The 23,201-nt window shown below is 38.9% G+C and overlaps 2 protein-coding genes and 1 long non-coding RNA gene across 24 annotated transcripts in view; 2 read left to right on the top strand and 1 right to left on the bottom strand.

Moving 5' to 3' along the window:
• The window catches only part of VPS13B (vacuolar protein sorting 13 homolog B), an 861,798-nt gene extending 861,127 nt beyond the window's left edge, over positions 1-671 (bottom strand). For 10 of the 22 annotated variants that reach the window (XM_024345444.3, XM_024345445.3, XM_024345439.3 and 7 more), the window contains exon 1: positions 342-615. The gene's annotated coding sequence lies outside the window, so the exon portion shown is untranslated. Of the gene's footprint in view, positions 1-19 lie in introns of all 22 variants that reach the window. The other 12 variants (XR_010159294.1, XM_054657407.2, XM_024345441.3 and 9 more) reach the window with 4 other exon arrangements.
• On the top strand, positions 660-16,928 carry LOC107976549 (uncharacterized). The gene is made up of 2 exons (XR_001720600.4): positions 660-820; positions 16,725-16,928. It is a non-coding gene; the product is annotated as an uncharacterized LOC107976549 (long non-coding RNA).
• On the top strand, positions 9,904-10,423 carry LOC134806948 (ubiquitin-conjugating enzyme E2 variant 1-like). Its single transcript, XM_063816463.1, has one exon. The coding sequence runs from the start codon at positions 9,998-10,000 to the stop codon at positions 10,289-10,291; it is 294 nt and encodes a 97-aa protein (XP_063672533.1). The 5' UTR covers positions 9,904-9,997; the 3' UTR covers positions 10,292-10,423.
• Positions 16,929-23,201: the final 6,273 nt, after the last annotated feature.

Here is a 23,201-nt window from a genome sequence, read left to right as displayed (position 1 = left end):
GAAAGCAGTAAGTCCCCACCAAAGCGGCCGTTCGCCTCCTCTTAGAAACAGAGAAAAACTCCAGCGGACTCCCAGCTCCAGCTGCGACTTCCTCACAAGTACAACACCCTTCGCCAAGCGAAGTGAGGGAGGAAGACGTAGTGACCAGAAGAGAGCGGGTCCCTCAGAGTGGAAGAATGAAGTGAGGCGGGCTCCCCTTCGGCTGCAGTAGCCCTTCACCAACCCAGCCACCCCGCGAGGCCCTCGCTTCCCGGAACCCAGCCGGATCTGCCACCATAGAACCAAAGCTAGAAGGCCTCCCGTCCCGCTCCCGCTCCCTCTGCACTCCACCCTCGGCTCACACGCCAGAGTACCGCCGCGTCCCCTCCACCTCCAAGTCCCTGGCACCCGCCCCCGCCGGCAGTGCTGCTCCTGTACCGCGCCACTTCCGGGTGTGTCCCACTTGGTGCTCAAAACAAACTGTCCCTCCACGGCTGCCACTCTACGCAGCCGGACCGGATTTCTCAGGCTGGAGAAGCTACTCTGCGCGTCTTCGTGAAGGAGAACTCTTGCGTTCTGCTAGCCAGGGTCCCAGCTCCGACCCTGCTAGTTAGGACAAAGCTCTAGGAGGTGTCTGAGGGGGTGGGGGGAACTGTAAAGGGGAAACACCCGAGATCCGGAAGTGGCGCTCCGGGGAGAAGGTGGCTGCGGGTGCTGGGGCCGCTGCGCCGGCGGCGGTTCCCGATGTGGAGGTCCGTCCTGGGTGGGGAGGCACCCAGGTCGCTGGTTCGATGCAGAGGAAGAAACCACACCTAGCACGTAAAGCCCTGAAAAAATAGAGGTGGTTGTTTTTCTTGAGAAATGGGAGGACTGGGAAGAGGAACTTGGTTGGGTTCACTGGGGAGGGCAGAAGCAATAGGCCGCTGGTAGGAGGAGCGAAATAAGTGACAGATTTCAACTTAGTTCCAAGGTTTATTTGCTGGAAGGAGGGTGGATGTGGGAAGAAAATTGAAGGGATTAGGACATACACCGTTAGAGGATGCGTTTTGGCCAAACGTGTAGACAAGTTCTCGCATTCTGGTACTTTCACAAAGCAATGGTAAAGTACTCCCTAGTTTGCTGATGAGGGGCGGGGGAGGGATGGTCAAAGAGAATAGTGCGGGGAACCATAGGATTGCAGTCTGACGTAGGATTTAGGGAAGCCGCGGGAATAACCAAAATGAAGACAGAATTGAGAGTTCTAGAGACAAAGTGAAAATAACTGATAAGTAATGAATTCAGAGTTGTAAGGGTCGGTGTTGGTTTTATTAGGCTGTAATGAGTATAAAATATTACCTTTCCGTATAACAGCTTACAAGCTAACAAAGTCAAGAAACTCAAATATTGACTCGGAAAATATACACTGGGCTTCAAGGAATCGCATAGGACATGCTCCCCAAGTTTTGCCCAGATTGTCTTATTTTTGGTTATCGCTGAAGAAAACACCTACCACTGCATTTTGAAACTAGACTCCTGGCCAGGCGCGGTGATGCACGCCTGTAATCCCAGCACTTTGGTAGGCCAAGGCCTCCAAATTGCTTGAGCGCAGAAGTTTGAGACCAGTCTGGCCAACATGGAAAAAACCCGTCTCTACAAAGATAATAGTAATACAAAAATAAGCTGGGCATGGTGCCAGTAGTCCCTGCTACTCAGGAGGCTGAGGTGGGAGGATCACTTGAGCCCCAGAGGTGGAAGCTGCAGTGAGCCGTGATCACACCACTGCACTCCAGCCTGGGCGACAGAATGAGACTCTGTCGAAAAACAAAACAAAAAATCAGAAACTAGATTTCTTAAAAGGTTATTAAATACCCACCCATGCCTAAAGCTCTTTCCTGGAATTCAAAATTACCATTTCTTGAAAGAACTTCAGTAACTGCAACAGAAAAGAGGCCTGAGGATGCCAAGGTGTTTAGGTTTATTTTGTGATTGAAAATAAGGAAATAAGTTTCACCAAAAGAGGCAGCAGCTAATTGCCAATTCAGAGCAGCTGTTCCTTCACAAAAATGCCATAATAACTCAAATATTTGAGTATTATCAAAACTTGCCAAATTATACAAATGAATTAATTTGTTTTTCTGTTATCTGCTTCATCTGAAACACAGGTCAAAGCCATGACTTAGAGGTTTTAACGTAAAGAAAATGGTTCCGCTAATTGTATAGAACCTCTCAGCAGTCTACAACAGTAGCTCCAGGTCTTGTCGTTTTTCTAGAGAAAAAGGGCCTAGTTTTCTTCTGTGGTGATCTATTAAATAAAAACACTATATTAAGATAAATTGGCCAAATATAGGAGTAGAAATGTGACTAAGATGTTTGAACAAATAACATATGGAATGCTAAACATATGGAATGCTAAACGTATGCCATTTTTCTCCTGGAACCAACAAAAAATAGACAAATTCCTGGCTTGGGAAAATTATCTGGGCACTGTGTTTTGGTTTAAGTATCAAAAAATTTGTAGTTTTCAATCTGTGTTCCACTGTGCCCTTTACCATAAGCAGTGAAGATAAATTTAATTCCTTTTCACTAATAGTTTCATTGCTCATTTTTTAAATTGTCAAATGGCAAGCCTTTTCCAAATCTATTATGTCTTTGTACTGTAAGATTTTTCTTCCCCCCACAAATATTGTTTAAGTGTTCTCAAGACTTTGAGGCAGGTTGGTTCTGTAGAGGCAGGCCTGGTTCTTGATCTTGACAGAAAACCTTCAAGTTCCTCACCATTAAGTATGTTGTTAGCTGTAGGGTTTTTGTAGATGTTCTTTAGCCAGCTAAAGCTCGCTGAGAGTTATCGTAACATAAGTGTTAGATTTTGTCAAATGCTTTTTCTGCATCTATTGATATGAACATGTGATTTTTCTTCTTTAGCCTGTTAATGTGATTGATTACAATAATTGATTGTTGAATATTTAACCAGCCTTGCATACTTGGGATAAGTCCCACTTGGTCATGGCTTATACTTCCTCTTATACATTGTTGGATTTAATCTGCTAGTATTTTGTTGAAGATTTTTGCATCTATGTTCATGAGAAATATTGGTTTGGTTTTCTTATAATGTCTTTATCTGATTTTGGTATTATAGTAAGGCTGGGCTCATAAATAAGTTAGGAAGTATTCCTTTGCTTCTATCTTCTGGAAGAGATTATAGAGAATTGGTATAATTTCTTCCTTAAATGTTTGGTATTACTCACCAATGAACCCACCTAAGCACAGTGTTTTCCACTTTAGAAGGTTATTAACCATTCTGTTTCTTCATTTCTGTTTTTTATTTTCTTATTTATTTCCATCTCCCTGCTTAGATTTTCTAGCTGCAAGATTAAAAGATTGAAAAAGGTAGAGAAAGGCTTCTTTTTTTGTTTAGTTTTCTATTATGTGTGATATATATATATGGGATCTTCAACTACAGGGACCTGTATCCCTAATGCCTTGCATATTATGTGGTACCTAATAGGTTATGACAGTGATTTACTTTAACAATTATTCAGGAAATCTGCTTACCTTTTCCTTGTGTACACAGGGCTAGATTATTATTCAGGCTGTCTAACAGCCAGGTGTTGTCAAGTAACTGAGTTCTGACCACCTGAATGTGGATAGAAGTGATGTAAGCACAGGCCTGGCTCATAAAAGCCTCCCACATGACAGCCTTAGTCTTTCTCCATCACCAAGCAGGATAAAAATGTGCAGAGGACTCCAAGGTCCAAGGAGATGTTAAGGACAAAAACTAGGAGATTGAGTTTATGAGTCATTGCCTAGAGAAACAACTGCTGATAAGTAACATCCATTAGGATTTTCCATGATTTAGAAATAAACTACTGTTAAACTTACTGAGATTTGGAGGGTTATCTGTCACAGCAGGAAGTATTATTTTAACCAATTCATATAATAGACATAAGCTGATCTTAATTCAACTTTGTTTCAGAAATGTTAAAATTGTAATCAACCAAAGTCTTCTGACTTTATTTCTCCCTTTTGAGAAGGAAAAAAAGAAAAACCATTAATTACTACAATCAATAGAACAACAGTTTTCTGGATTTAAAGTCATACACATTAAGCAGCTGTACAGTGCGCTTCTGACTGGCTTCCTAAAGAGTTACAGCATGTAAAGATTCTTAATATACCCTCAGAGTTAAGTGTAAACAAATATCCAAGTCACGTAGATATTATCTCACTATGAAAATTGGGCACAGTATAGATCATAAGTCCAGTTGGCAAGAAACTAATCATGATTGGCTCAAGTTATTTATGTATGTTAGTTTAATATTCTGAATTTACTCATTAGCTGAGACATTCTTTGAATGCCCACTATGTGTTTTACAGCATACCAGTCACTTAGGCATGCCCACATTGAAGGAGCTCAGTTTCATTGGAATCACAGATATAAATGACCTATTAAAATATTATATGATTAAGTAGATTATGTAAAAAGTGCTGTGGGACACTGTAAAAAATCATTTAGAACTATGTGAGAAAATCAGTCAAGGTTTAAGAGAGGAGTTACCAGTTACAGATAACAATGTATTTTTTTCCACTGACCTAAGCCTTTCAAGCAAAATCAGAAAACTGTAATTTTCACTAAAATAAATCATCAATGGAATGACCTAGTTTAAGACCCTTTTGGAAGACAGATAGAGTCCTAGAAATCTCTACTACATCAAAACAAATCAGAGGGATAGGCAAACATGCCAATATACCTGAATAAAGAGCCCAGAAAGAAACCCCTTCAAACATGGCATCTTTATATATGACAATCAATGGCAAAGAGTGCATATTTCAGTAATTGATACTAGAACAATTACTACCTATATGGAGAAAAATTAGATTCCTACCTCAGATGTAGGAAAGAAGTCCAAGTTTTATGAAGCCAAAAACTTATAATTTGGGGATTCCTAAGGAAATTCCAAAATAAATTAACTTTTGAAAATTTTGTAAAAACACAACCCATGTGAACATTACTTGGGCTTCTCCCAGAGCCTTGAAAAGAGCTTATACAAGTGATGGTAGAGTAAATCTACCTCTGTTCACAACGAACACAAAAATAAACTCAAAATGGATTAAAAATTCAATATTTTTTTTAATTTTTAGAGAAATTATAGGACAAAAATTGTTATGCCTCAGAGAGGAAGGAATTCTTAAATAAGGTAAGGCACAAAGACATAAAAAGGACAAACTTTCAATGAAAAGCTTAGTAAGTTTATACATTAAAATTAAAAAAGCTTGTTCATCAAAGAACATGTCAAAATACAAGCACATGTCAAAATACAAGCCACAAGCTGGGTGAAGATGATGAAAAATGTTCATTACTCAACAAAGAAAAAGAACTCATTTTATAATACACTACAAATTAATGAACAAATGCAATAGAAAACCAACCAATTCATAGAAGAGGAAACCCAAATGTGTAATAATCACAAAAAACATGTTCAGCTCCACTAATCAGGGGAATTCAATTTAAAACAATAATGACCTATTCCATACCTATCAGACTGACAATATTTTTAATGTATAATGTTAATGAGTGGCATGATAGGAACCTAGTGCACTGTTGCTGAGAACAACACAGTGGAGAGGAATTAAGCAATATCTAGCAGAGTTGAAGACGCATATACCCTATAACCCAACAAGTCTACTTGTAAGTATTATAGAAACTTGCGGGCCAGGCGCAGTGGCTCACACCTGTAATCCCAGCACTTTGGGAGGCCGAGGCGAGCGGATCACCTGAGGTCAGAAGTTCGAGACCAGCCTGGCCAACATGTAGTAAAACCCCATGTCTACTAAAAAAAAAAAAATACAAAAATTAGCCAGGTGTGGTGGTGCACGCCTGCAGTCCAGCTACTTGGGAAGCTGAGGCAGGAGAATTGCTTGAACCCAGGAGGGAGACGTTGCAGTGAGCCGAGATCGCACCAGTACACTCCAGCCTGGGTGACAGAGCAAGACTCTGTCTCTCAAAAAAAAAAAAAAGAAAGAAAGAAACTTGTGTGTATGCACAAGGAGATATGTTTAACACTATTTTGCAGCATTGTTTGTACCAGTTGAGTATCCTTTATCCAAAATGCTTGGGACCAGAAGTGTTTCAGATTTCAATTATTTTCAGATTTTGGAATATTTGCATTATACTTACCACTTTAACATCCCTAATCCAAAAATCTAAAATCCTCCAAAGAACATTTCCTTGAGGGTCATGCATATTATACACTCAAAAACGTTCAGATTTTGGAGCATTTTTGGTTTGGGGATTAGGATGTTCAACCTGTATTAGTAAAACAGTGGAAACAATTGAAATGTCAGTAGGACAGTAGTTAACTATCATATTCATACAATAGAATATTATATAGTAGTGAAAATGAATGTTATGACTTTCAAATATTTTACCTACAGTGAGAAATATATTTCATATCATGACTCAATATATATATGCTTATATATAATCACATACATATATGTATATAGGCATTAAATTGAGTACTTATGATACATTTTATTTACTGTTCTGTTTTTTCTAAAGCAGTTCATGACCTGCTATATTGATTTTCTGTGCTACTAATGATTTGAAACCTACAGTTTGAAAAAAAAAAACTAAACAAAGTTATATATTTATCAACATGAATAAATCTGAATAACAAGTATAGCATATTATATAGTGTGTGTATATATGTATATATACACATACATACATATACATGTATATGGTATTCAAGAAATGCTATATATTGTGATACCTATATTTATATAAAGGAATAATTTTTAAAACTTATGAGAAAGGTAAATACCAAATTCAGGATAGTATTATTACCTCTGAAGAGGAAGACATGGAAAATAAAACGGGAAGGGAATACTGGGTATTTCAACTGTATCTGTAATGTTTTCCTTATTTTACAAAAGGAAAAATGTTAATATTTGATAGGTGTTGAGTACATGGGTGTTATTCATATTTTTTTCAAAATACTTGATTATTAAAATTAACTAGAATAATATTTCTTAATTTTACATCACACTTTGAAAAAAATCATCTCACTTTTTCCAAACAGGAATTTACAGGTATTTTATTATCTTAATTATCTGTAGCAAATTTTAAAGGAACGTTGCTGGGTGCAGTGGCTCACACCTGTAATCTCAGCACTTTGGGAGGCCAAGGCAGGAGGATCACTTGAGGCCAGGAGTTGGAGACCAGCCTGGGCAACATAGTGAGACCCCATCTCTTTAAAAAAAAAAATGTGTGTGTGTGTGTGTGTGTATTTTATTTTTTTAATTGGCCAGGTATGATGGTGTACACCTATACTCCCAGCTACTTGGGAGACTGAGGTGAGACGATCACTTAAGGCCAGAAGATCAAGGCTGCAGTGAGCTATGATTGTTCCACTGCTTTCTAGACAGGGTGACAGAGCAAGACTCTGACTCTAAAAAAATAAATAAGGTAAAATAAAAATAAGAAGCCCAGCACAGTGGTTTATGCCAGTAATCATTCCCAACACTTCAGGAGGCCAAGCAGGAGGATCACTTGAGCTGAGGAGTTCAAGACTGGCCTGGGCAAGACAGTAAGACCGTCTCTACAAAAAATAAACAAAAAATTAGCCGGGCATGGTGGTGCATGCTTGTAGTTCCAGCTGCTTGGGAGGCTGAGGTGGGAGGATTGCTTGAGCCTGGAAGGTCATGGCTGTAGTGAGCCGAGATCGCACCACTGCACTCCAGCCTGGGTAACACAGTGAGACCCTCTCTCAAAATAAATACAGTCAGGCATAGTGGCTCATGTCTGTAATTCCAGCACTTTGCGAGACCAAGGCAGGCAGATCATTTGAGGCCAGGAGTTCGAGACCAGCCAGACCAACATGGTGTAACCCCATCTCTACTGAAAATACAAAAAAATTAGCTGGTCGTGGTGGCACATGCCTGTAGTCCCAGCTACTCAGGAGGCTGAGGCAGGAGAATCACTTCAACCAGGGAGGTGGAGGTTGCAGTGAGCCGAGATCATGCCACTGCATTCCAGCTTGGGCAACAGAGCAAGACTCCATATAAAAACATAAATAAATAAAAATGTTTTAAAAAGTTGTGGTCAATCTTTAGGGTTATCTTAAGTATCTTTTTTTTTTTTTTTCAAGACAGGGTCTGACTCTGCCGCCCAGACTACGGTATGGTAGTACAATCATGTAGCTAACTATAAACTCAATTTCCTAGGCTCACGTGATCCTCCCGCCTCAGCCTCCTGAGTAATTAGGACTACAGGTGTGCGTCACCACACCTGGCTAATTTTAAATGTGTGTGTGTATGTATATATATACACATATAAGTGTGTGTGTGTATGTATATATATACACATGTGTGTGTATGTATATATACACACGTGTGTGTGTGTATATATATATGCATGTATGTGTGTGTGTGTATATATATGTATGTATATGAAATGGGGTCTCACTATATTGCCCAGGCTAGCCTTGAACTCTTGGCCTCAAGTGATTCTCCAGCCTTGGCCTCCTAAGTTACTAGGAGGCATGAGCCACCACAACTGGCCAATAGAGATCTTTTTGTTCTCCAATTTTGCCATGCAAATTAATAGAGATACTAGGTGTGGTGGACTAAATGGTGACCAAAAAGACATGGCCTAATCCCCAGAACCCATTACTATTCCCATATATAGTAACAGACTGAATATTACCTTATAGGGCAAAATATGTAGTTAAGAATTTTAAGGGCCAGCATGGTGGCTCATGCCTGTAATCCCAGCATTTTGGGAGGTAGAGGTGGGTGAATCACCTGAGGTCAGGAGTTCAAGCCCAGCCTGGCCAACATGGCGAAACCCCATCTCTACTAAATATACAAAAATTAGCTAGGTGTGGCCTGCACCTGTAATCCCAGCTACTCAGGAGGCTGAGGTAGCTTGAACCCAGGAGGCAGAGGTTGCAGTGAGCCAAAATTGTGCCACTGCACTCCAGCCTGGGCAATAGAGCGAGACTCCATCTCAAAAAAAAAAAATTGAGAGGAGTGTTATCCTAGATTTTCCAGGTGAGCTCTAAATCCAGTAACAAGTGTCTGTACAAGAATGAGGCAAAGAAAGATAACACAGATAGGAGGAAGCAATGCCACCATGACGACACAGACTGGAATGACACCGTTAACAGCTGAGGATGCCAAGAACCACCAGAAACTGGACGAGGCAAAAACAGATTCTCCTCTAGAGCCTCTAGAGAGAGTATAGCCCTGCTGACACCTTGATTTTCTTCTGACCTCCAGCACTGTGAAAGAATAAACTTCTGTTGTTTAAGCCACCCAGTTTACAGTAATTTGTTGTAGCAGTCATATTTTAAGAAGAAAACTGGGGGAATAAATTTGGTGTAAGGAAATGTTATAGGAAATCTAGGTCCACCTGCCTGGTTATGGTGACAAAGGGTGAATACTTTCCTAAGTTAGCAACATCAGAAACATCTTTAAAGTCTTTTTCTACATGAATTTCCTTATTGGTTGCAGTGATTTTAAAATATGTCCACAAATTATTTAATTATACCCCCTCCAAAAGTTGGAGCCTAATTCTCCTCCCTTTGAGTATGGATTATATTTATTGGCTTACTTCTAACAATACAATGTGGCAGAAGTGACCGTTTGTGACTTCCAAAATTAGGACGTAAAAGACTTTGTGGCTTTCTCCTTGTTCTTTGACTTAGATTATTCGCTCTGGGAGAAGCCAGCTGTTGTGTCATAAGGATACTCAAGCTGCACTATGCAATGTCCACATGGCAAAAACTCAGTCCTCTTGCCAACAGGAAACCCAAGAACTTGGGCTATCTGAGCACAGTCAGCCTTAAGATGACTGTAGTTCGGGGCCGGCCTTCAAGCGTCAGCAACGCAAGACGGCAGCCACCATGGGCTCGGGAGTAAAAGTCCCTCACAATTTCTGACTGTTGGAAGAACTCAGAGAAGGCCAGAAAGGAGTAGGAGATGGCACAGTTAGCTGAGGTCTAGAAGATGATGAAGACATGACAAAAGATGGACAGGGATGATAATTGGGCCTCCAAGAACAATTTATGAAAACCAAATATACAGCCTTAAAATAGAATGTGGACCTAAATACCCACTAGCACCCCCCTTTGTAAGATTTGTAACAAAAATTAATGTAAATGGAGTTAATAGTTCTAATGGAGTGGTGGACCCAAGAGCCATATCAGTGCTAGCAAAATGGCAGAATTCATATAGCATCAAAGTTGTCCTGCAAGAGCTTCAGTGCCTATTGATGTCTAAAGAAAATATGAAACTCCCTCAGCCACCGGAAGGACAGTGTCACAGCAATTAATCAAAAAGAAAAACCACAGGCCCTTCCGCTTCCCCCCGCCCGATTCGATTTAAGCAGTCTTCGTTTTCCACAGTAGTAAATTTTCTAGATACATCATGTAGATCTCAAAGTACTGGAAAGGAAGCTCCAATTCAAAGGAAATTTATCTTAAGATACTGTAAATGATACTAATTATCCATTTGAAATATATAAGTTTTGCTATAACAAATCATCCTATCAAGTGTAACCACTGTCCACGTAGTTGAACTTCTGGAATCGAGAAATTCTAATTAAATTGATTCCCATCATAACTAGTGGGGCATATCTAACTCAACTGTGAAAAGAAACATCACACAATCACCTTGCTGATTACATGGCCTGGGGGTCTCTGCCTTCTCCCCTTACCCTCCTGCCTCCCACCCTCCCTGCAACAGCCCTCTAGCTTGGCTTGTTAGAGTGGATGTGAAGGTTTCAGGTTGCAGCCTGTGGGACTACTGCTAGGTGTGTGGGGTGCTTCGCCTGCACCCCTGGTTTCTTTAAGTCTTATGCACCTTCCAATCCGTCATCCTGTCCCCACACTCCTCCACTCCTGCCTTTGGCAGAAGCATAGGTTGTAACCCCTCCGCTCCCCTCTAAGATTGGCCTTTGGTAAGGAATTCAGGGCTTTCCCAGTATCTTCTCTCCCCCACCTTTATCGAGGGATGCTGTTTTTTCTTCCCTCCTCAAGTTGCTTTCTGCACCATCACCACTCAATACCTTCCATGACACTTCCTTGCTTTGGCCAGAAGCCATCAGGTAAGGTTAGAAAGTCTCTAACCTCCCTTGTTTAGTTTTGGAACCATACTTATTCATTCTCCATCAGCCTGGGAAATGAATATTGGGTTTTCAGCCCTGCCACCCTCTGCTGTCGTCAGCTGATGCGTTGTTTTTAGCTCAGGTTTTGATAAGGTGAAAAGGAAAGTCACCAGGGTTACTCAGACCTGCCAGCTCTCAGAGTCCTTGGTGGTTGAAATTGGAGAAAGACCCCAAGAAGACACTTGTAAGCACACGTGATCCCTCTGAATTGTTTTACTTCCTGTAATTGCTTTTGCTTTTAAAAACTGAAGAAGTTTTAAACAGGGCTTTCATTTGGTCATCCTTGCAATCTATTGAGGTCTAGTTTGGAATCTGACAACTGGAACAAAAAGAACCTTGAATCCAGTGCATGCCTTGGTTTTGGTGCTGCTGCTGCTTCTCAAGATCCTCAGCAGGGATTAAGAAAGAACCCAGTGTGCATAGCAGATCCCTGAAATTGGCGGGCTTGACCTCCTGGGAAATTGGTGCGTCTTTCCACTTTCTGTTCAGGACCACTAAATGCTGAAATGTGGATGCATACCGAAATAAAAGTAATTCATTGTGTAAAAAAATAAAATAACTCTAGTTCAGGATGACATCTTGACTGCAACCTCATGAGAGACCCTGAGCCAGAACCCCCTAGGTAAGCTGCTCTTAAATTCCTGAACCACAGCAGAAATTATGAGATAATATTTAGTGCTTTAATCTACCAGATTTTGAGGTAATTCTCTCTTTTTTTTTTTTTTTTTTTTTTTTGAGATGGAGTTTTGTTCTTCTCACTCAGGCTGGAATGCAATGGTGTGATCTCAGCTCACTGCAACCTCTGCCTCCCGGGTTCAAGCAATTCTCCTGCCTCAGCCTCCTGAGTAGCTGGGATTACAGGTCCCCACCACCATGCTCAGCTAATTTTTGTATTTTTAGTAGAGACAGGGTTTCACCATGTTGGCCAGGCTGGTCTCGAACTCCTGAGCTCAGGTAATCCATCTGCCTTGGCCTCCCAAAGTGCTGGGATTACAGGCATGAGCCACCGCACCTGTCCTTGAGGTAATTCTTAACACAAATAACTAATACACTGATGCACCTTCTAAATAAAGTGCCATTTTTGTTCAGGAGGCCTTAGCATAACAAATATCACAATCCTATGAATCTCTAGAAGTTGTCATGTAGTAGATGATTACTGACATCAACACAAGTTATAATACCTTAAGAATGATACCATTCATTCAGTACTTCATATGTATATGAATTTTACCAACGCAGAAACTTAGCCTAGGAATCTGTCTAGTTCCCCTATTATTAACATCATACATGAGTATGGTACATTTGTAATGATCAATGAGCAAATATCAATCCATTATTACTAACTAAATTCATACTTTATTCAAATTTCCTTACTTTCTCTTTATTCTCTAAAGTTCTGTGAATCCATGGTCCTATATCTGCACTAATTCACTTGTGTTTTTTCTATATACTTCTGCATCTAAAATACTATTTTTACTAGATTTTTTACCAGACTAATTTCATTGAACGTCTTCCAAAGTATGAACTCTTTTATTTTAAAGTTTTCTTAATATCCTCATGGTAACATCAAAATTTAAGGAAATCTGTTTGTCATCAAAAAGGGTTTTGGTAATGCTTTGTTAGATTTGCAAACTTTTCATATTATTTGCTCTTACATCACTTCCATGCTATTTCCTTTGCTTTTAGTGTATTAATTTTTTTCAAAATGGTAAAATAAAAGAAATATTTATACATTATATTTTTAAGTATCTATTTCCTTAATCTAAGGTAAACTTTTCTCAAGGCATTTTAACTTAACAGGATATTACATAGAAAAAAATAGAGGAATAATATCTGACACACTTCAAATGTTCTTTGAACTTTGTTAGTTTAGTGTCAGTTATTGACTGCTTGAATTGGAGAACCCCCTGCTCATATCAGTAACAGCTAGTCAAAATTATCAAGAACATTAAGAACACATCACAGAAATCACTGTCATCAGTTATTGATAGAAAGGAAGATTGCACAGTGAGATGATGTATTCAATAGAAGGTTGTGTGTAGTAAAAATAAGAATTGTAAATGTAAGTCAACAGTAAATCCAAAAGCCATGTCTTTCAAGGGAAATCTAAAAACTATGTTTCCTACTTTCAAAATCCTTTCATCATTACAAGAGTTATTCTTTTCTGGTTCAAAAATCTTGCCTACGTCCTTTTAAAAGTTATTCTTTAAAACATTAGGCCAGATGAGCTAATTTCAGACAGCTTATTTACCTGCTCATGGATTTATATGCCACCTGCTTTTGCTTTTTCTACAGATGCAAAGTCAACCTCTGGGGCAAAATTCCACCTTTCTCTTTCTGCCACACAAGTGGTAAATAACATGACCCAATAAATTTTAGCATTTCCCCAAATGTGTAGGATACAAAAAATGTATTCATTCATGTGAGATATAAAAATGTACACTCACACTTCTGAAATCAACAGCCAGCCATTTCACACTTGGGCCAAAGGCAAACAAACATAATTCTCACTGGCAGCTGGACAACATTCCGAGCTGCCACCACATTAATTAACTCACCTCAATCAGATTCCACTTCAACTTGCACAGCTTGCTGCCAAGAAGCCTAGCAATAAATTGTTAGGTTAAATACTGAACAAGGTAGGGAAATACCATATGGTATGTTGTTATAGAGGGTGGGATATTCTTGTTTAACACTAGTAGCAGGGTTTTCCATTTACTTTTTATTGTCTCTTGTGATTTGAGAAAAATGAGTATATGCTCTTGTTGATAAATGAACTTGCATGTCTTATTGTGAAGGGGAATGGGATGGTAACAAGTTAACAAAACACCTCTGTCCACAAGCTTCTATAGTTGATATTCCCTAAATCGGAAGACAACAGCTTACTTAGCAAGTGCTGGGAGCCCATTAATAGTAAATTATTGGTATTAAACCTTTGGGGAATGTCAAGGAACAAAGACCTCAAATTCCGTTTTCATTTAGGTGTACCGGGAATTTACAAATAAATACAAACTATTTATAACTGGAAAAATTGTAGCTTAGGAGTCAAGATTTAAGTGTGAGTCTGGTTTCTGCCTCTGACTGGCTGTCCACTTTGGCCAAATCAATTAACTTCTCTCATATTATGTCCTTATCTGTCATATGAAGGAGTTTGACTATATGAATGGTTCCCAAACCTTAATGCACATATCATCTTAAGGAGCTTGTTAAAAATGCAGATTCTTGGATTCCACCCTTGGCTTGAAATTGATTCGTTTTGACATGGAGCCTAGTAGTCTGAATTTGTAATAAGCAATACATTATTTTGCAGATATAGAACCCATACGTTGAGAAATAACTGGACTACATGACATATTGTATCCCATTACCTCTGACGGTGTATTATTGTAATTACCAATCCATATCATTGTTTTTATAATGTGTGGTGTGATTTTGGAAAGTGGTATAAATTGGGAGTGGTAACTCATGCCTTAATATACAATAGGCAGTTCAAAACTCTAGTGAAAAAAGACTGAGAACACCTGAATATGACTACCCAGGTGCCTGTGAGCATTTTCTTGGGTTGTAGGATGGGTGATAGCTGACTGACTGTTCCCTCTAGTAATCTTGCCTGTACATATAGTAAGACTGCACATCTAAACAAAAACATTGAAAGCCATCCTACAGATCAGCTTTATTCATATTCCTGATCACTCACCCAGGATAAGGCTTTCTGTGCTCTAAGCATGTTGTTATGAATGCTCATTTCATTTCTTTTGCTTCTTGTGTGTCTGGTATATTCTGCTTCTTTGTTAAATTCTGAAATCAAAAAACAAATATTTTATCCTTGTTTGTGAGATTTCAAAAGACTAGGAACTTTTGAAAACCTCATTCTCTTTAGATTCTAGGACATGATTTGATAAGTAAAGAAAAAGCTCTTACTGGAAAAAGTTCTTATTACTTACTGAATAGGTGCATATGGATTTATACTAATTCATGTATCTTTTTCCATCTGATTCCTCTTATGACTAGCAGAGAGCCCTAAGGTAGCTGTCTGGGGCCAGCCTTAAATTAGGAAAAGAGCATGCTTAACAGGTCCATATAAGATGGTGTGCAACACAGGCTTTTCCCATCATATTGCAAACTTAACAGACTTGAAGATCCAAAACTAATCATTATTATTTTACTTTTAAAACTGTGGAATCACCTTTGTTATTAGTTTCTATCAGTGGGGGATGTAAAATGGCAATGCAGTAGTTGCTTTTCTATTCAATCTTCACAAAAGAAGTCTGATTCTTTTCGATTTAATCAGTTCTTTCCAAGCTATTTTCATTATCACAAACATCCCCAAGTTTTAATAATGTTCCTCAGAGTATGGGTAGATTATCCTTATTGGTCTTTGTATTTTCCTCAGCCACTAAAAGCAGGCTCTTAACTTGGTAGACTCTCAATAATGGAATGTTGGGCTAAAGATATGTTGGCAGAAAAGGAAGTGTTGAATCCTGTTGCAGACTTCCTCATCCCCTGCAGGTGGTGCTGGGAGATAGGTTCTCTATTTACGTATTTAATCATAATTAGTTGGGTTAGTAAAGGTGTTCTCAGTTCTTAGTTTAAAGCTGTTGTAATTACCTAAATTTCTTCCTCCCCTTCACTCTTGTTACTGAGTCACAGAGAATAAAAAGATTTAAAAAGGTGATCAAACTGAAGAAAATAGAGACATTAAGATAACTGATGGTGTCTCCCAGGCCTAGCAGTAGAAAGATGCTGCAGGGCTTTAGGAGAAAGAAAATTTGTACACTCTTACTTTCAAAAGAGAACATATATTCAGGAAATTTTTCTATATATCTGACTATCTCACCAGAACTACTGTATTAACTCTAGTACTGAATCTGTCATCCTTATACACCAAGTATTTCTCACCATGGTCATGTATCAGTGGTTATTAGTATTTGGGACTTAAAGGTTTCCTGTACAATGCTGTCTATGACACCACCCAGGCACAGTTAGCAGCCCTCTCCTCTGTCTTCCTCCAGATTAATGAGTGTATTGCTTATTTTAATATCTGAATCTTCCACTCAATTGGGAGCTCCTATAAAGTAGAGACTGTGTCTTTATCATCGTTGTATCACTAGTTCTTATGTTGCTTCTTTGAATGTAGTAAACACTAAATACATTAAATAGATAAAGTAATCAACAAATCAATTAGAATACTATCAGCCACATAACTTTAGAGTTGCCTGAAACCAAGTATGAATTTCTCTTCTATCATTCCTACCCTGAAGCTTACTGATGCCAAAATTAGAGGTCAGTGAAGATGGTCATAATTAAGGAAGCTAGTATTTTTTAATTGATATAACACGATCCCCCAGTATACATTTCTAGCCATATCTCCTCCACCTCCCCCATGTGAATCTTTCACAACTACCAGATTGGTCTGTTTGCTCTCTCTGTAACATGCCTTATACCCTCCCACCTCTAAAATTATGCCATCCCTCTATTTTGCCCTTAGTCTTTTTTAATCAGTGGTTCTCAGAGTGCTTCTCGGGGGCCCACAATGTCAATGGTACGCTCATAATAATACTAAGATGCTATTTGCCTTTTTACTCTCATTCTGTTACAGGTGTACAGTAGAGTTTTCCAGAGGCTACATGACATGCAGTATCACAACGGAAGCAAATATAAGAATCCACCTGTCTTCTGTTAAAATGCAAAATGTAAAACAATACCACTTTGCTAACTGTTTTTGTTTGGGGAAATATAGTTCATAAAAATATTTATGTTAACATGTAATTTAGGTTAAAATAAATTAATAAATATTTGTAAATTGTCTGTTTTAATTTCTAATATGGTAAATACAGATAGATATAACCCATATAAACAAAACCTGTTTGGGGTCCTCAATAATATTGAAGAGTGTTATACAGGGGTCCTAAGGCCAAAGAATTTGATAATGCTGCTCTAAGTCTTCCTTATCCATTAAAGTCCAAATGAAAGTTGGGAACAGTAGCTAATGCCTGTAACCCCAGTGCTTTGGGAGGCCGACATAGGAGGATTACTTGAGGCCAGGAGTTTGAGACCAGACAGGGCAACATAGGGAGACCCTGTTGCTACAAAAATAAATTTAAAACGTAGTCGGTCATGGTGGCACATGTCTGTAGTCCTAACTACTTGGGAGGCTGAGGCAGGAAGATCACTTGAGCCTAGGAGCTTGAGGCTGCTATGATCCCGCCACTGCACTCCAGCCTGGGTGACAAAGCAAGACCCTGTCTCTGAAAAAATAAATAAAATAGTTTTAAACTTAGAAAAAAAAGGTTCATATCAAAGCCCTTCTACTCGATAAGACTTTTTGACCACTGCAACTAGAGAGGATCTTGTCTGTCTCTGAATACTACACACTTATGGCACTTACACACTTATGGCTCTTTTTTATCATTCATCTAGTACAGACCTTGTGCCAAAAAGGAATATTGTTATGTGGATTCAGAGTGATAATTAAAGACATGTGTTTGATGGTGAATCATAAACAACCCTTTTACTTCGCAGTCTCTCTGATTAGTCTTCCCAGCCTAAAGGAAAAAAAAAAAAAAAATCTTGACTTTTCAACCTACCCTTTCTCCTAAGGAAAATAATAATAAAGTTTAATAATGATATATGTAAAATATTTGTTATGGTCATCTTTATTTTAAACCTGATAAATGTTCATTGAAAAAGAAAAAAACTAGAAATTCAAAAATTAAATTTAACCACAATGCCATCATCCTGAGGTAACAACTGCTAACATTTTAGTGCATACATATCCAGTCCTCTTCTATACAGGTATTTTTCCACTATATTTACGTTATATGGAACATATTATTGTCTTTTTTTAATACACTATTTTTAAGACACTTTTTTGTTTTTTACTTACTGTCAGGTGGGTGTTACATGGTATTTAAAGAAACAGGTAATGTTCTAACTATAATAAATGAGCTCATGATGAATTTTTAAATATATAATGAACATTTTTCTGTCATTATTCATTATCTCAAGTAACTATAATTTGTTCATTATATTTTATATATGTATGTATGCACACACACACAAGGATTTATTTAACTCTACCATTAGACATTAAGATTATTCTAATTTTAAATACTATAAATGATACTTGGATTTTCTTCCTTGTATACACATTTTGCCTATATCTCTGATTATTTAGAAAAATTCTTAAAAAGGGAATTATGAGGTCAGGATAAACAATTTTAAGACATTTAATCTAAACATGCAATCATCTTTTGATGCCACTTCATCTTTTTCAGTAGAGTAAAAACAAAATTGTTATTTAAGAGAAAAGGAAAGGAGTTCGAGAGGTAGTGAGGAAATGCTGGGAAAGCATATGGAAGAAGGAATACTCACAGAAAAATTGGTGCCAAAAAAGAGAGAAGGAGAAGAAAAGCCGGAAGCATAAATAGAATTGAAGAATACATAGAAAGGGATAAAACAAGGCAAACTGAACAGAGGTTTTAGAGTCAGGCAGATGTGGATTTAAAAGACAAGGCATCTACTAATTATGTGACCTTAAGCAAGTTACAGAACTTTTCTCTTCATTAAACTGTTTTTTAAAATTGGAAACAGAGCAAATTAGCTTCAGTACTCATTATTTGGACTGACCTTGAACCCTGAAGCTTATGCTTTATACCTGTGCTAGTGCATGCACTCACTTATCTTTCTCTTCTATCAAGCAAAGAAGCAGGTAGCAACACCCTTTTGCCACTCTGCTTTCTGTTATTTCATCTCTAGTCTTTGGTTTCTCTTCCACAAACTGAGAATAATATTAGGAATTAGGAGCCTAGTCGGACTAGAAACCTTAAGAAAACAGGTTGTTTTTTCTCATGAAATTTTTGGCCCTTCATGCTTCTAACTGTGCCAAAGAATGTCTTGAGACATTTTATTTGGCTCTTCTACTTGAAAATCTAAATAGAACCTGCCTGCACAAAGGTACAAGCCCATCACCAAAAATTTAATATGACTGAAACAGAAAGTCAAATGGGTTGTATATAAATTAATGGTAAAGACTTGCATTGGTTTTTTTACTCTGAAATAATGCATTTCTACTGCTTTTAACTGCTTAATTAGTTTCAGGTTGGTAGAACTATCACCTCTGTGAATGTTGGAAAATTCACTGTAGTTTCCTTATTTGTCTCCTCTTTTTCTGTTTGGAGGGTGTTACAGATAGGGTTGACAGTGGCTTTTCACATAGCAAAAATATTTTAGGCACCCAGCAAGAAACATTAAAGTGTCACATAGCAAATATTTCACATACTTTAGTTGAGATCAGTCATCTACAAACTGGGGAAATAAAGGACCATTTGAAATAAAGAATGGGTGACAAAGGTGATTTTCATTCCAATCTAACAGAAGCACTAAGTGGTATTAGACCAGACCAAATTTCTGACTTATTCCGGGCTCTTCAGGCTATCCATTAATCTTATCTCCCACTCAGCAACAATAACTTCCAGGCAGTTTTTCTTTGTCTTCTCCTCTCCTATTCTAGTCTATTCTAGTCTAGTCTAGTCTAGTCTAGTCTAGTCTAGTCTAGTCTACTCTACTCTATTTTGAGACAGAGTCTCTCTTTGTCTCCCAGGCTGGAGTGCAGTGGTGCAATCTCAACTCACTGTAACCTCCACCTCCTGGGTTCAAGCGATTCTTGTGTCTCAGCCTATAGAGTAGATGAGATTACAGGCACCCGCCACCATGCCTGGCTAATTTTTGTATTTTTAGTAGAGACAGGCTTTCACCATTTTGGCCAGGCTGGTCTCGAACTCCTGGCCTCAAGCGATACGACCGCCTGGGCCTCCAAAAGTGCAGGGATTAAAGGCATGAGCCACAGCACCCAGCCCTTTTTCACTTTTTTAGTATCCGTATTCCCAAAGCTCTGAAGTAACTGTGGATCACAACAGTCTAGTTAAAAATCTCTGCATATATTCTAGTTAATTTCAGCTTTCCTAAATCAACTTAGCTATATTTACCTCACTTATTCCTTTATCCTTCCCCTTTAACTTCCTTCCTTTGGTAATTCCCTCCACCCTTAACCCCAATGCACAGACTTTAATTGAAAAAAATTGTTTGATTACATCCTTATACTGGTGAAATTCTTAGATGTTGATTATGTAATATGTACAATTTCTGGCTCTCAGTTTCCAAAAATGTTAGTCAGGTCTTAGAGATTCTCAGCAAAAATAATGAAAGACTCTTACAAAAGATGTCAGTTGGTTTACATTAAAATTCTTAATATACAACTAGCATCATTTATTATCTTTTCTATACTGACCTTATAGATCCGTTGAGAACAATGATAGTATCCTTTTAAGATATTCAGTTATTTTTAAAATATCAAATACATTGAGTTTTTCAGGCCATGAAGATATTTTTCATACAAAAATTTGCATCTCCCGGCCAGGCGCGGTGGCTCATGCCCATAATCCCAGCACTTTGGGAGGCCAAGGCATGTGGATCACCTGAGATCGGGAGTTTGAGACCAGCCTGACCAACATGGAGAAACCCCGTCTCTACTAAAAATACAAAATTAGCCAGGCGTGATGGCGCCTGTCTGTAATCCCAGCTACTCGGGAGGCTGAGGCAGGAGAATCACTCTAACCAGGGAGGCACAGTTTGCAGTGAGCCAAGATCGCGCCACTGTACTCCAGCCTGGGCCACAAAAGCGAAACTCAGTCTGGAAAAAAAAAAAAAGTACAATTTTAAAGGCCGGGCGCGGTGGTTCGCTCATGCCTGTAATCCCAGCACTTTGGGAGGCCGAGGTGGGCGGTTCACGAGGTCAAGAGTTTGAGACCAGCCTGACCAACGTGGTGAAACCCCGTCTTTACTAAAAATGCAAAAATTAGCTGGGCGGGGTGGCACGCGCCTGTAATCCCAGCTACTCGGGAGGCTGGAGCAGGAGAATTGGTTGAACCCAGGAGCTGGAGGTTGCAGTGAGCCGAGATTGTGCCACTGCATTCCAGCCTGGGTGATAGAGCAAGACTCTGTCTCAAAAAAAAAAAAAAAAATTTGCATCTCCCTAGTAGGAAAACATATCATCAGTACTATGGATTATGGATAAGCTGATTATCGATAGTACTTTTCTTATGCCACGTGCCTTATTTAACAGTTTTTTAAAAACTTTATTGATAATATTGTATAGCCTTGATCTGCACTGTCCAACATGGCAGTCACTTGCCACATGTGGCTATTTAGATTTAAATTGTAATTAATTAAAATGGAATAAAATTATAAATTTGGTTCCTCAGTCACAAAGCCACATTCAAATGCTCAATAGCCATATATAGCTATTAGCTACCCTGTCAGCATAGAAAGTTTTATTGTGCAGCACTAGTCTAGATGAATTAAATATAGTATCCAATAATAATCAATATAATTATCTGCCAGTCATAAATAAATTTTAACTATATCTAAAAAACTAATCATTTATATCTTTTATAATAAAGTGACAAGGTGGTTTTAATATGCTCCTAATGAAGCAACTGAAAAAAATAGTGTTAATTGAACAATTTAGCAAAAATGCAACTCACATAAACTATATGCATAACATTTCTTGCACCCTTCTTATAAATAAATTGACAAGTACATATGTACCCTTCAAAATGTGTATGAATCTTATCACTGTTTTATTCATTTGAAGAAGGGTCTCCCTTTGTCACCCAGGCTGGAGAGCAATGGCAGGATCATGGCTTACTGCAGGCTTGACCTCCTGGGATCAAGCCATCCTCCCACCTCAGCCTCCAAAAAACTGGGACTACAGGCGTGTACCACCACACCCGGTTAATTTTTTAAATATTTTTGGCCAGATGCGGTGGCTCACACCTGTAATCCCAGCACTTTGGGAGGCCGAGGCAGGCAGATCACTTGAGGTTACGAGTTCGAGACCACCCTGGCCAACATAGTGAAACCCTGTCTCTACTAAAAAATACAAAACTTAAGCCAGGCATGGTGGCACACGCCTTTAGTCCCAGCTGCTGGGGAGACTGCGGCACAAGAATCGCTTGAACATGGGAAGTTGAGACTGCAGTGAGCCAAGATCTTGCCACTGCACTCCAGCCTGGGTGACAGAGTGAGACTCCGTCTGAAAAAAAAAAAATTTTTTTTTCGAGGGCCAGGCACAGCCTGGGTGACAAAGCAAGACTCTGTTTCAAAAAATATATATAAATAAATACATTTTTTTTTTGAGGGCCAGGCGCAATGGCTAATGTCTGTAATCCCAGCACTTTGGGAGGCCAAGTCACCCATATTGCTTGAGCTAGGGAATTTGAGACTAGCCTGGACAACATGGCAAAACCCCGTCTCTACAAAAATACTAAAATTAGCTGCATGTGGTGGTGGGCACCTGTAGTCACAGCTACTCAGGAGACTGAGTTGGGAGGATGGCTTAATAAGCCTCGGAGGCTTAAGCCTGGGAAAGCAAGGCCACCGTGAGCCAAGATCGTGCCACTGTACTCCAGCCTGGGCGATAAAACAAGACACTCTCTCTACAAAAAAAAAAAAAAAAAAAAAATTGAGACAGGGTCACACTACCTCATCCAGGCTTGTCTCAAAATCCTAGGTTCAAGCTATCTTCCCACCTCTGCCTCCCGAAGTGCTGGGATTATGGGTGTGAGTCATCACGCCAGGCCTCTCATCACTGTTTTAAAATGCTAACTTCCCATGAATTCTAGGGAAGTTCTTCTCCCAGAAATATATGGGGACTGAGTCCAAGTTCTATGGGAATGGGTAGAAATAGAGATTAACATTAATATGTGTCCTTATTGTTTGGTGGGTACACTGTGCATTGCTCCAATGGTGCATGCACTGAAGGCCCTGATTTCCCACAACACAATATACCAATGCAGCAAAATTTCACTTGTACTCCATGAATATATACAAATAACAAAACATGCTTTATTAAATGTGTTTAAAATTCTGTTGTCTTTTAAAAGTGTTTTGAGAGATTAAGCTTCATGAACTGTAGAAAACTGGCTGGGTGAAAAGTAACTTGTTCTGTTGTCATCCATTCAAGAATGCAGACAGTCAGATCATTCCAATATATCTCCTGCCAAAGGCTTTTGGA

This window comes from Pan troglodytes, chromosome 7 (genome assembly GCF_028858775.2).
Source record: "Pan troglodytes isolate AG18354 chromosome 7, NHGRI_mPanTro3-v2.0_pri, whole genome shotgun sequence".
In the NCBI taxonomy this organism is placed as follows: Eukaryota; Metazoa; Chordata; class Mammalia; order Primates; family Hominidae; genus Pan; species Pan troglodytes.
The sequence above is the reverse complement of the archived record's forward strand: the minus strand, read 5'-3'. Positions and strand labels throughout refer to the sequence as shown.

What these genes read in the sequence shown, in the direction of transcription:
- LOC134806948 (XM_063816463.1), top strand. Translation starts at nt 9,998, where the DNA reads ATGATAATTGGGCCTCCAAGAACAATTTATGAAAACCAAATATACAGC.